This window comes from Mycena indigotica (genome assembly GCF_014461135.1).
Source record: "Mycena indigotica strain 171206Taipei chromosome Unknown Mind.scaff0003, whole genome shotgun sequence".
Taxonomy (NCBI): domain Eukaryota; kingdom Fungi; phylum Basidiomycota; class Agaricomycetes; order Agaricales; family Mycenaceae; genus Mycena; species Mycena indigotica.
Window position 1 is genome coordinate 4,624,981 of NW_023503002.1, and position 14,574 is coordinate 4,639,554.

The following is a 14,574-nucleotide window of genomic DNA, read 5'->3' on the forward strand; positions in this document are numbered from 1 at the left end:
AATAGGTTTGGGGTCAGGCAACTTGACCCAAGGGATGTGTCTATGAGGGCCAAAAATGGGGGGGGTGTCAACGGAGTAACTGATGTTGTTGCAACCCGCTGGGTTCTGGCTCCGCCAATATCCAATATCGCCAACAAAGTTGCGATATCCGGCAGGTCCTTGCCAGAAGTCTCGTGCCGCAAATGGTGATGAAGACGGACAGTAATCATCCGGCCCTGCTGTGGTTCATTGGCAGCACACGCGACCATCAAGCTGCCCCGCCATGCATACTTGCATCGATTGCTCGATTTTGTGTCTGTGTTGGGCTGCTTCGACAACTGCCGCCCCCGTCCTGGGCGCATCACAGTCTCTCCTTATGCCCCCTCATGCCTGCCTGTGATCGGTGGGTGGTCTTTGATCCTGCGAAAAGAAATATCACAATCAGAACAAGAAGAAAGAAAGAAAAAAACATACGCGAACTTAGACCCCACTAGCATCGCACCACACATCGATCACCACGATCTACACCCGCTACTTGTCCGACAAGCCTGGATCCTCTTCAGCCAGGGGGGTACGAGCCACTGAAATCGATATCTGCATCCTCCGGAAACACAGCCCGCAGAGCAGCCAGCAGTTCCTGCGGCGCCATAGACATACAGCTAGCCACGACTGATCAGCCCCCAGGAAAAAATAAAAATAAAAAAATCACCAGTTTTGCCTTGAACCTATGCACCCCAGAGTCAGCGCCCGGGAGGAGATCCTTCGTCGCAAGCACCTCTTTTCCAGCGCCACAGACCTGACTCTTGCCAACGAGCTTTTGGGGAGAGGGGTGTGGCATCGGGCAGCAGGAGGTGGACAGGCCGCTGGAGCATGTGGGGATGCTTGACCATTACTGCTCGGCACGTATTCCGAGCTGGCGGACGACACAGTGGAGGCAGCAGGCACTCATGTCAAGGTCGTAGGTGAAGACAGTGTGACCGGCATTGTTACCCGAAGAGTGATTAGTCAGAGTCTGACTGGGAAGACTCTGACTAAGCATGACCAAGGATAAACCCTCCGCATTCACCATCATCGCGGGGATAGCTCTCATTGAGTCAAGCAAAAAAGTCACTCTTCGCAACTACAAAACCCAGAAGAGGCAGAGAAACGGGAGTTTCCTGTGGTAGGGGGGATGACCGTCTGAGCCGCGGGTTCAAGTTGCACTGCCAGTGGTAGACTGTACTAGTATGCCATGCTGCGGGCTGCACATTGCTCGCGGCGTCCTCCTCGTCCGTACCCACCCGCAGGCCCGGGCCTGACGGTGGCGGCGGCGCAGCATCATACCCCGCGACCGCACCAGACCCGCTCCCGCTCCGGTGCTGGCAACAATTCACACTCCCCGCCGGCGCCCCACGGCCATATCCCGAGCTTCCTTGCAGCGCCCCGGCCGCCACCTCCGGCGCCCGACCCGCCCGCGCGATCTCGGGACCGACGAGATTAGGCCCGCACACCTAGTCGGGAAATCCTGCACATGCCAACAGAATACTGCACATCGTTGAAAACACTGCACTCTGCATCCCAAAATACTGCACACTCTGCATCCCAAACACTCGATGCAGGGGGTCTTTTTAAAAAACCCGTCACACTGCCATCGCGAACTCTTTTAAAAAAACGCAGTAGTTTGTCACCCACCCTTTTTAAAAAAGCCTGGCAGCCTACCTGCACTCAGTACCTGGGGCCAGCATCGACAGCGGCGTTGGCCAGCAACGCTGCTCATCGTCAGAGGCAGTGTGGAGACGAAGCATCACTAGGCCTGTTGTTGCGATCACCAGGATCAAGTTGGCGGACCAGGGTCCAGATACCGACCACGTGGCTGCCCGGTTACCCAACTCCGGCCCTTGAATACCCGACTCCGGCCCTTGAATACCCGCTCCCCCGCCCGCCGCCGCCGCCCCCAGCTCTCCCTGCGATCCCGTGACTGCCCGCGATCCCAGCGACCGCTGCTGGCTGACGTCATTTTCGCCGCCCGCCCGCTGTGCTTGGCCGCTCACTCACCCATGCGGGCACCCCTGCCCTTGAAGCTGCTGACGTCACCTTCGCCGCCGCCGCCGCCAGCTCTCCCTGCGATCCCGTGACTGCCCGCGATCCCAGCGGCCGCTCCCCCGCTCTGAAATTACCCGCTGCTGGCTGACGTCACCCTCGCCGCCGCCCGCTGTGCTTGGCCGCTCAGTCACCTATGCGGCGCTCCGGCCCTTGAATACCCGCTCCCGGTTGCTGCTGACGCATTCCTAGCGATTGCAATTGTCCGCTGCGCCCACTGCTGTGAGTGGTTCCGGCATGGCTACGTCAGCCATTGCCGCTTGCTTGCGTGGCGGATGGCACAAGTCGCTGCCTTTCATCGGTCACAGGGAAGAAAGAGTCATTACATATGCGTAATTACATGACATCGGAAATCAATTTTGGTCCGGACGTTCTGGAACAGCCTGGAACGCCGCGTCATCATCAACAGTCATCAGAGCATCCCTCCAATTGGCTCTGCGATCGATATGGATTTGCTTCACCTGCTTCAGGCCAAGCTCGAGAAAGGTGGGGATGTCCCGCCAATTGCCTTCAAATTGAGTGCGCAAGGCCACTTGAATGTGTGCCTGACGATCAGCGTAGGCCCGAAGACCCGATGTGATCGCACTATCCAAGCCTTGGCCTTCGCGACGGTTTCGTCTCTCCTTCCACCACCCAGCCCTCCATGAGCAGAATACGAGCACCCTTCTCATCTCCTCCTGCAACAACTCTACCTCCTCTGCCCACCGCTTTGCTCGGGCGCGCGTTTTGCCCATTCAACACGGAGCCCTTCATTAGTGGCCGCAACGGCAGCCTCCGCGCTTGACGCAGCTGCAGCACTCAACGAATCCACCGCTACCTCGACGGGGACACTCCCAATGCCCATCCTCCAAATCCACGACATTTCCTTCGGCGTGTCATCGTCCCCTCGCTTGCGCTTGCGATGGTCAGGGTCTGCAAAGAGAGCACGAGGCATGGCTCGCACATCGGCTTGCTTGAGGTCCTTCAAGACCGCTTTCCATGTTGTGTTGCCCACGACTTCTGTTAGGCTCAACAAAGCGGTGCGCGTTCTTCTATAATCCTCGGCAATGTGCCTGATCCTCCCATCGATAGCTTGGATCGCCTTTCCTGCTCGCGTGTGCCCGGCAACCCCAGAGGCATGCTTGTCTTTGGCCTTGTACTTTTGGGTTCTAACCAGCAGCAGCCGTCGCAGTTCCTCGAGAAGATGAAGAGCTCGGCCCTTCCTCAGTTGGAACTCGTACCAAGCGTGGCTTGGCCGGACAAGAACACCCGAACGCGATATGAGGGAGGAGGGCAAGAGTAGTTGCATGTCGTAGAGCGTTGAACCCCGGGTAGTTTCGACATCGCCTGAGTTAGCGAGGCGGCTGTCGTCTCCTGCGCGTACAGCGGCGACTTCAGGTGCGAAATTGATCTGGATATCGAACCAGCTAACGAATTTCCGTTGCAGTTTGGCCTCGCGTTCCGAAATGGAAGCCTTCTGGATGGTCGTTGCGTGGATTCCAAGCTCGGCTGCATCGCTGGCTAATGTGTGGCGCTGCTCCTCCAGCGTCAGCGCCATTGCGATCAGGTCAGCGGCATGGAGGTCGTCATGGATGTCGTCGAGGGTGTTGAATGCTGGAGGGCTTCATAAAATGCCGACGGCGAGGGATCTTTCAATCTGGCGCGTATGTCCTGTACAGACTCCACTTTTGACGTAACGCTGAATGGATTTGGTTGTGTCGCGTCTTCTTCCCACTTTTCCATCGCCTCGTGCCAGCTTTGAACGACACCCATGGGCAGAACCGCCTCTAACTCCGCCAGCTCCATCCTCGTTTCCACCATCTCTGTTATCGCCGTCTTCATCTTCTCCAAGAGCGATTTCCCCATGCCAAGAATTTTCTTGTGGTTCCAATCATTGAAGTGGTCGTCAATGGTGTCGCGGCGAGCTCCAGGTCCCATCTCTCTCGTGCTCGATGCAAGGGGATTTGCATTCGCCCAACCACGCTCCGGAGCTTCTCCATCCGTACGGCCAACGTTGGGTGTCAGATCAAATGAGTAGTCGACGTTGCAGCGCTCAATGTGGGCCGGAAGATGGAATTTGGGGATGAGGAATACGAAACGACGGGTGGGATTTCGCAAGGCTGCGTCGCGTAAGGGGTCGTCGTACTTGGCAATGCGGAGCCACACATTTTTGCTCCACTGACATGCAATGTCGTAGGAGACGATGATATCGACCAAGTCGTTATATTGCCGCGGGGTTAAGGCTTTTCCAAAGCATGTAATCCATATTGATGTATCTGTACAAGCAATTAGGTATGCTCAATAAAAGTGGAACATCAAAGAACAGACCGTTCGCCTTTTTGAAGGTCTCCGACTGCGTTTGGCCGCTTCATGTTGTGGCGGGCGCAATCAACAGTTCCGATTCCGGATGATGCTGTCCCGCGATTCGCGGTCGGGCTCGTTGACCGCATCGTGCGAAACGCAAGTGCTCTTCTAAGTATTGATCAGTTCTTGTACTGAGAGAAGCAGACCGTAGAGCTTACCTCTTGCTCGAGACCCCAATGTTTGCGGACATGATCCATATAAGTAGAGACATCACTAAAGAATGCCGAGCCTTGGTTGAGGCCAGGATCGACACCTTCTGACGAGACTTGTTTTCGTTTCATTTTGAAGTTCGCGTCAATTGCAAGAAACAGCGAGTAGCGAAATCTTTCGTGAGGAGGACCATTCTTCCAGCTGCCGTCGGCGGGCAAATTCTTCCCGGGCTGTGGGCAAGCAGGACAGAGGAGAGCGCAAGCGCCGGCGGGAATATTGCGACACCCGCCAGTCTCGTGTCCCTGCCCGGGCGCTTGACCATCTGGATGAAGCGCCATTCACGAGTCATGGTGACAAACTCGCGATAACGATCCTTGGAATAGTGTCAGAAAATGGCCGTTCACGCAATTGCGGCAGGACATAGACTTACTCGAGGCTGAAAAGTGCCGTTGTTGTTGGTAAGCCGGGCCAAGGCATTGTAGAATTCGAATGGCGAGCATTTCGCTTCAAAAGAGACAAGATGGAAGAGGCGAAGCACTTGAAAGCTCTCGCCGCAGTCCGCGGTCTAGTAGACGTCGCCGGGAATAGGCGGGCACGAAGCAATTGAGTAGCTCGCTCGGGGGCTGAGGGACAAGTACATATGTCGAGAGCAACCGTGTATGCCATTGCAGTCGATAATACAGAAATCGTCGTGTTGTGGAGGCCCTCCCAATGTACCACGAGCGAGAGTGCCGGGACATTTTTGACCTGGAGGGTGGCCGAGTTGGATGCGGAGGCCGAGCTGTTTGAGGGGTTTGAGTTCAAAGAACGACCCGTTCCAGAGCTTATGCCAATGAGTCAAAAGCTCAATCAGAAGAAGAAGAAGAAAAGCGTACCTCGGGGCGATGGAGCGGTAGGTTTTGATGATAGTGTAGTAGGCATTGTTTGCAGAATACACAGTCCATGAAGCAATCTCGACAGCGGAAGGGGGCATTTGGCGATTGACATAGATAGCAGGATGAGCCTGAAATACCCTCCAAGCGCAATGACTCGTCCAGATAGGTTGGGAGGTCACGCTCATGCCAAAGGGTAAGAGGTCGGTCCTATCGAAACCTGTAAGTCTGCGGGAAGTGCTAATAATGAACAAAACCTACAGACGGACGTGAGGGTCGTTTTTCTTGAGGGTGCCCTTCGTCAAACTGGAATCCTCCTTCTGCCCACGGGTCGTCCCCGGCCTCTAACATCCTCATGATGGTGGCCGACTCGAGTGGTATGGTAGGCAGAAGAAAGGACTCCTGTTGATGAGTGGCGGAACGCTTGCGAGGAGAGCCTTTCGTTTCGATTGTGTGCGTTTTCGACCGCAGTTGACCGTCAGCAACAACGGTGACGTCGTGGCGAAGGTGAACAGTCCGTGCTTGTGGCGCTCGATGGCTGTTGTCATCGCTGTCGCTGTCGTCGAAAACCGTTTGGCTTGAGCGAAAATGAAGAGGCGGCATGGGTAGCTGGATGAAACCAAAACCAAGCTGGCGGTATAATTATTGTCTTTTCCTTGCAGCCAACCTTCTTCTGCTTCTTTTTTTAAAAAAAGAGCTACAGCTCAACGCACATTGAAGAGTTTAGGTGGGTCATTGTCACCAGTTCCGGTAGATCAGTCGGAAAAGCAGATCATGTGCCATCACATTTTTTAAAAATCGGTCTTGACCTACAGCAGAACTGTTTACGCTGAGCGCATCGCCTTCTCTTATCAAGGGGCTCATGTGGGGTCTGTACATGTGGCGACCCATCCCTAATCTTGCCTAGACTGTGGTTTCCCGGTATATTTGTACCGTCAACCAGACCGACAAGCTCAAGCACTCACTATGGCCGACCTCCAAAAGGGAGAATCTTATATAAACGTGGACTACCACACACTTCAGCTGCTGGGTCCAGACACTCATTTTCGGTATATTTCCGGATCTTGTACCGTCATTCTGTTACTGACAATCCTGTTGATGTTCATATGATTCTTCGACCAGAGCTAACAACCCCTCTCCTGCACCAGATCCAGCCGAGGTCGTGGTTATCAACTATGACGAAATCCCGGACCTGGTCAGCAGTGATGTCGAAGGAGATGGGTCGATTTCGGCAGCTAGTAGCCTTTCAGTCCAGCCTTGCCAGTGGTACTTGTCTTCGGAAGCTGTGCTGAGCACCGATCCGTGAGTCTTTGTTTGCATAGCTTCCACTTCTAATGGTTGCATCGTTCAGGAAAGCTATCCAACATCCTACATTCGTTGCAGCTAGCTGGGATATGGTTGTGGCATATCTGCCTTTGCTGCCCCAATTCTGCGACCATTACCAACAATCCGATGGGTTATATACCCGCGTCAAGCGCCCTCTTCTTCGTGGTGCAAGGAGAGAACAGGATTTTCACTGGGAGGTGAGTCGTAGCCACTATAACATTCGCCTGCTTATCAGTATCTAGCTTCGCACCTTTCTCCCCCGTCCAAATGAAGAGTCTTATTCACATCTTCCCAACACAGGAAGAGGCAGAGCAGCTGGTCAACGAATGGAGGGACCACGCTTGAGAGGAGACCTTAGTTCGCTGTACTGTATGGACAAAAGAAGAATCTTTCGCATCTTAAGGCTACATTAAGTGTACGACTTAGTCTAACAGCAGGCAAAGCAACATAGTGATCGAGTAACAGAGATATTGGAAGAGAAGGGGAGATAGGAGCACAAAGTAGTTGGAAATGAGGGTAATATTGTCCGATTGGAAGAGCAGGTGGGAGCACGAAAGTAGTCGGAAAGGAGCAAGGAGCAGAGATGGAATGACGTGTAGGGAGAAGAGTGGAAAGGGAGGACATTGAGGAAAATGAGTCGAGCCAGCCAGTGTTGTTTCATCCCCCCGCCGTTACCAGCATGTCGCTTCATCTCCTACAGGACTGGACCGTTGCGAAGTCGTTTGTTATCGAGGAATGTCGCCAAAGAGGAGGCGGCGAAGTACGATGTGATACTAGAGAGTACGAGTCATTAGGGTATCACTTTCATGTAAGGAATTTACATACCTTTGAAAGATGAACGAGGATACCGCCAATGAGCAGGAGACGCAAGGACAGATCGACGACATCATCGAATCGACTGCAAGAGGACTCTCGGCATAAATCAATAACTTCTTCGAAAGAGGGTACATGGATAGCGCACCAGGATCAGAGAGTGTCGCCTCCTGGCGAGTCCACAAAGCCACAAAGGAGAGTGTTGTTCGCTGGCTGCCTGGTCGGTTGGTCGGTGAGGCCAAGGCAAGATATGTAGACGAGAAAGCCTACCAAGGCTGTTGCTTCCTTCTACAGCTTCCAATGGCGGCCACTTCGCATTGCGGTGACAGGTCTCCCTTGCTGGGTGGAGACAGAAGAGGAGATGAGGGGGAAGGAAATCGATGAGCTGGCAGTGACCATGTGTGACAGTCTGCTTGGCTAAGCACAATCTTCGGCGCCGATACCGATACACGGGCACTTATGCAGCGCTTATGACGTAGCTGCCATTTGTGGTAGAAACTAATTATCTCGAGTATGTGCAATTGAGCACGCCGGATACTTCACAAACACACAGAGAAGCTTTATAACAAGACACTGCAACTATTCCCACCAAATTAGAGAAAAACGGAGGGAAAATCAAGGTCACTGACAAAATTATACACATTTATCTCAAGGACTACACTATCACTGGACCTGAAAATGTGATATTCATGATGGGAAGCAACAGCGCAGTCGATGTACGCAAAAATCCCCGGCTAAATACAGCATCTGGTGAACAATATTGAGTTGGCTAAAACGAAGGTGTGTGTGTGACAGTGCTCGCTACCGTAATAGTCATACCCTTCTCTTTGCATTTTCATCTGCCCCTGCGAATGGCAAAACGCAAACGCCCTAAGAGCACATCAGGTATCCGATTGTTGGACCTCCTAGTTACTAACTCATCTCTTCACAGCGCCCAGCAAACAGCGGCTGGGTACAGGAAAGCCCACAAAGCAGGAAGCCTACCGCCTCCGGTATGTTGTCAGTTGCATGGCCTCGATTGGTTCCCCATTGTCTTCTTTAGCAACCGAAGAGATTCGAAGACGCGAGAAAGTTCAAGCTGCTCAACGACGGTACAACCTCTGGCATACAAGTCTATTTTCTCATCCGGATGATCGTCTAGTGCCCAAACCAAAAGCGCTCGGAATCTGCGCAAACTCCCCTTGCTCCGGCGTCAGGCTCAGGCACTATTATCCGAGTCCCTGCCACCCTCAAGCATTTCCAGCTCGAGCCACAACTGTCTGGATTCACAAGATACTGTCATGGCTCAACGCCAACAGAGATTGCAGATGGCTGCTTTTCGGTGCGTGTAATAACTATGCCGCATATTACCCACTGACACTTTCTAGATATCGGACTGCTTCAATTGGTAGCTACCATGAAGCAGTTCCTATTGCCGATTCAGCCTGCTACGACGACATCAGCGTTCTTCTACCATCCGATATTGTGTCTGATGGCCGGTGGGTGCCCTCCCCACTGTTCCGCTCTCACGGAACAAGCTTAACAGTGGCGAGAGTTTAAACGACACAACAGTAGAGTCTTTCGATGGCCTGGCACTGCGTCTCGAGTGCTGTTGCCCACTTGGAGATGGTGTTGGTCTTGACGTGGTTCCGAGACACAGATCATTATTGGCAGAAGAGTGCGATTGCCCTTTGCAAATTACGATAGTCACTGACACGCAATAGCTATCGGGAAGCCCGTCACCGTTGGCGCAATCTCCGACCTCGTTCTCGTGCATATTGGGCAAAATCGTTTACTCCCAAACTGGTATACCAGCTGATGGTTAACTTCCATCAGCTTCCCCCAGGTATTTCACCACTGACATCATGCCAACGACAGAAATGGATCCGTGACCACGAGCTCACATTGAGCGCAGTCCAGTTCATCCAAATGCGGGTCTGGGTGCTCAACAATGTGTGGATCAAGGGTGTGGATCCGACGACGACGACATGATATCATGGACCAGGCCCCCAGTATTCTCGCCATCATTCCTTGGCACTCAACGGGGCAAGCAAGTCTGGGAGTGGCGGAAAAATTTAGAGTTGTAACCTTCTCTGGTCAATCAATCACGCAGATCTTAGTGTAACACATGTATTCAATCACCACCGCTTATCGTATACACGATCTACATCGAGCGACTAGTCAAAGCCTTGAGGACATGGACCCATTGCAGCTTTGAGGTGCAGTCTGCGCAGAGGATGTCGGGCAGCTCGAGGTGGATGGTGAGTGGACCATGACCGGGGCTGACAACGAGTCACGAAGTATTACAAATCAAAAGGAAGACAAACATACGTTGGGGCCTTCTCGAATACACGGGCGCTACCCTGTGCGACTGGTGCGGTGCTCGGCCCTGGCTGCGAGGTGCTCGGCCCTGGCCTACGCACAATCAGAAAGGGAGATGGCATTATACAATCAGAAAGGGAGATGGCATTATTCGACTAGGGTACTCACACTGCCGGGGCCGGGTCCGCCTCCACCGTATGGGCCTCAATCACCTTCTTGACATGGCCTCCTTTGAAAGCCGCCTTGTAAACAGCTAACGCGGCGGCAAACCCTTTGACCTTGGTGCGAGCATTGCCGGGAATGCCCTCGACAAGTCGCGTTGCGTCGCTTCTACACATTGGCTGTATTAGAAATAGCATTCAAAAGCAAGAGCAACGCACGCGCTGGCGTAAATGCCTGGTTCGCGGCCGACAGTGACAACTTGGTAGGACACATCAGCCGGCGTCGCAAAGCCCGCTGCGACTTGTTCGGGAGAAAGGGCGGGCAGGGTTGTAAAGCCCTCGACAGAGTCTGCGTAGCGTTAGCCCATGAACTGATAGGGTAGATCGGGCACTTACCGGAGGTCGTCGCATAGTCAGATACTAAGTAAAGCACGATCAACAACTGCGCGGGCTGAATACGATAAAGCCTACCGTCAATGGTGCCCAAGCTAGATTGATCTCCCGGGCCATCGAGGATCTCGGAGAGAGCGCTGGCGACTATGTCGTCGACCTTCATCGGGAGAGATCCTGCCGAATGAATCAGTGAGCTGGATACCAAGAATGACAAACTACCTTTGACGACATCGATACGCTGAACGAGGTCGAGAGCTATATGGGCCAGAGTTTCCAGCTCCGCCGACTACAGCAGCCACGTCGTTGGGTGCTGCACTCGCCGAGATAGAATTCATCTGCGCCATGATGCTGGGGGTACTTTTGGGGGGAGAAGGCAAGAAAGAAACGGTAGATCAGCTGCCGTTTTGAGGAGCACGATTCACCTGGATTAACTTGCGTCCGCATGACCTTTCTCTGATTGCAGAGATGCTGCACCCGCACGCGCCCTACATCCCCTAATTTAGTCTGATATGTGTGCACTGAGGAAAAAAAATTTGCTCCGCACCACCAATTCGATTATCCAGCCCACTCCCGTATCAATGCCTCGTCGAGGACGTCAAAGCGTGTTTAACACCGAGCAAGTCGACTGGCTTCAGGAGGGAGTCCCAGGGTTTCTCGCAAGCCAGCGAAGCCCAACAGGCAGTCCAGGGACATATGTCCGCGAAAAGTGGCATGAATGGTCGAAAATATGGCCTATTGCAGTCAGCAGCGATCTCACACCAGGCTCAGCTGAGTACAAAACCGAGTTAGGGACTCTAGAGAACAAGGAACTGAGCGTACGTGTTGTCCCATCGTGTCTGCTGGAAGCTTACCTAGATATACCAGCGAATCTATAGCTGGTTCTATAACAACTCGTCAAAAACCCAGAAAAAGCAAGAAAAAGTCACCTCACGAACCAATTCTGGTGTCCTTGCGCTCTCTCTCTTCCGCGCCCTGGGGAAGCACCGAAAGCTGAAAGAAATCGAGGTTTATCATCGTCGCAACAAGGACAAACTCGAGCCCCTTATAAAAGCCGCCGTAGAAGCCGCCGCCAAGCAACGCAAGCTTGACCGTCTCAGTCGCGGCGCCAGCAAGGATAAAGACGACGATGAGATCAGTAACCCCGAGACGGATGACGAAGACACCAACTCTCAAGAGCCCGAGTCAGCGAAAGAGGCAGGTCATTGCATCTGGACCATCGCTTATATATCTGACGTCGAGTTATTCAGGCTTCCGCTGCAAGAATGCGTATTCGTCACGAGGTCATCCAGGCCAGCTTTGACGAAGAAGATGAGGAGGAGGTCGACGCCGCCGTCAGAGAAGAGTACCTCTCACAGTTAGCCGCCAAGCAAGAGAAACCCACAAAAACAGTCGAGACGATGACCCCGAAGAAATTCAATTGTGAGTGTGACATGCACCTTGGAGCCGACCACAAGCTGACCAGTTTGTTGCAGCGCGATTTACCAGCTAAAGGGTGTAATCAAAGAAGTCCACGAGTGTGCCTCTTCCCTTACTGGTTTCAAGGGAGTAACGATCCTGGGTGGGTCGATGCCGGAGGAAGGAGGAAAGATTGTAGTCCAGACGTACGTGACATTCTCTCACGACAGAGAGCTTTTTCTCATCCACTGTCATGAAGATTCTGCAGCGGTGTATGCCCTGCCGGCGCCTCTCTGGCTGAATCTCTCCCAATCTGGGATACAGTCGTTAAAGGCACAAACGAGTGGTTGAAGCGATCGATTCGTGCGTGTCCAGCATATTGAATCGTACTGATTCATTAACCATTGTCCAGCGAGCGACGTCCGTGAAAAACGAGCTCTCCCGACGAGCTGGAAGATCCCCGAAGGCTCTATAACTACACACTCACGAAAAGCGCCCACTAAACGAGGCAAAACAACCCCACCCACGAGCATTCCTCCTCCTTCCCCTGCGATTCCTCCTCCTTCCCCCGCGATTCCTCCTCCCCCGGCACTCGACCCTCCCACTGCCCTCGATAATTCATCCGACATATGCTTTGGCAACCTCTACAATGGGGCCGACACCGCAAATCCGATGCTGAGCAACGAACGACTTGCATCAGTAACCAGCATGGACAACTACTCCCTGCCACTCATACCCGACATACACACCGCACCAAAGATGCCAAATGTCATGCCGTCCTCGCCAATACTCCGCTTTTCTGGATCCCCTGAGCCGCAGACTCTGGAAACGAGCGGCACAGGCAACGCGGAAATAGATGCTTTCTTGGCTCGTCTCGAGAGTGCAGAAGGCGGTTTTCCTTTTACATTCGACAACAACTCCGCGATAACCACTAAAACGCCTGCTCCACCATTCGACAATAACTCCACGATAACCAGTGAAATGCCCGCTCCACCATTCGACAATAACTCCACGATAACCAGTGAAACACCCGCTCCACCGTTTATTCCGAGCTCTGGAGCTCTTTCTTCCCCCACGCATAACGAAGGTCGCAGTAATAGCCTATTCCCGTCGTCTATATCAACAGACACTGCGAACGACACTGCGAACGACGAACCCTTGTCACTGACTCTTCGACCTTCACCCGTCCCTGCATATACTCCACCCAGCCCCAAGGCATCAGCAGCGACACATCCTCCGGTTCCTCCTCTGAACCATATGCTGCACTATCCCAACATGTTCAACACTTGCCCGGACTTTCGCTTTGCGAGAAACTTCATGACAGGTCGTCATGCCCAAGAGGAGGAACGGCCACAAGACGATGGATCGCTTGCCGTTAACGTGGAGCCCATTAACGCCCCGCTGTCAAGCGTTCCTGTTTCTCGACCACCGGTCAATATTCCGGCCACAACCAGTGGTAGCCGGGGGGGTCTAGCGAAGAGAGGGGGAAGGGAAGGTCATCGTCGCAAAGGTCGTGGCCCAGCCAATCACGGGACCGGTGGTGGGCCTGGACCCGGAACTATGGTGACAGCCGCGTCTCAGGGAATGACGTATTTGCAGACTTACGATGACGCCGGCAATCCGATCCCATTGCCGCTTGACACTCTCCTTCCCCTTGGCCGACAATCATTCGTCATCTCGAGGACCAAAGCACCTGGCGCGAACTCGAGCCAAGGAAACAATTACTTCAGTCCGCTCTACAACCCAGACGGACCAAGCCCGTTAGTAATCGTACCCCGCCCGAAGCCGGGCGCAAACGCGAGGAGTCGCACGAGACGGTGAAGGCGACAGAGGAAAGCAGAGAAGGCCAGAAAAGCGTCAAAAGAAGGTGCCAAACCGTGAGCCTGTCTTGCTGTCAAGTGCTGCAAGAAGCGCTGCAGATCTTCGGGCAGAGGCTGAGGACCGACAGCTGCTTAAGGAGTTGAATCGTACGCGCAAGAAAAGTACCCAGTAGTGTAGTTTGATCCTGACAAACTTTGCATACTCGTAAAATTACAAGTGAAAATTACAAGTGATAACATCTTGTACAGTGAAAATCTGACTCGGGAGATATCGGGAGCTCCTGCCAAGCCGGGTCGTGTGGCAGTGAGTGGGAATCTGGTCATCAGGCTGACCAACGTTACCGGGCCGGGCAACCGAAGCTGGAGGGCGTGAGGACTGTGAGCGGAGGACATCAGGCAGCATGCGTGTTGGCTTCTTACAGGAGGGACCATCGTGCAGTGGCAGTGGCGGAGGGGATGTGCCGGAGGGCGGGCATGCGCCGGAGGGCGGGCATGCGCCGGAGGGCGGGCAAGCGCCGGAGGGCGGGCAAGCGCCGGAGGGCAGGCAAGCGCCGGAGGGCAGGCAAGCAAGCGCGGTGGTACACATTGGGCAGCATGTGTAGCATCGCCGAAGGGATCAGACTCCTCGAAGGAGAAAGTTTCGGGCAGCGGCGGCCGCGGCGGGAACGGGCGAAAGGGGAGCGCCGGAGGGAGGGACGGCGGTGGACGGGCCGCTGAGCTGAGTCATCAGACTGACCCGGTCAATGGATCAGGAGCATCAGTGAGGCTGATCTGGGACTGATGCGCCATGCAAGGGCGGAGACGCGCACCGCCCGCCCAAGGCCTGCCGCGCGCGCCAACGGTCCAGTGGTGGCTAAGCGAGCGGGTCTTGTAGGCCGCCACCATTTTTTAAAAACCTTCTCCGTGGTACTGGGACCATCTTTTTTAAATAAAACCCCGTAT

The 14,574-nt window shown here is 53.8% G+C and overlaps 1 protein-coding gene across 1 annotated transcript; it reads right to left on the bottom strand.

The window, feature by feature from the left end:
* Window positions 1–2,411: 2,411 nt before the first annotated feature.
* Window positions 2,412–6,026, bottom strand: MIND_00393500 (CxC2 domain-containing protein; the record flags this gene model as incomplete). Its single annotated transcript, XM_037360764.1, has 9 exons — window positions 2,412–2,697; window positions 2,751–3,659; window positions 3,719–4,313; window positions 4,431–4,509; window positions 4,560–4,873; window positions 4,911–4,924; window positions 4,982–5,374; window positions 5,427–5,633; window positions 5,689–6,026. 9 exons carry the CDS (start codon window positions 6,024–6,026, stop codon window positions 2,412–2,414), a joined length of 3,135 nt encoding a protein of 1,044 aa, XP_037223649.1.
* Between the last annotated feature and the right edge of the window lie 8,548 nt (window positions 6,027–14,574).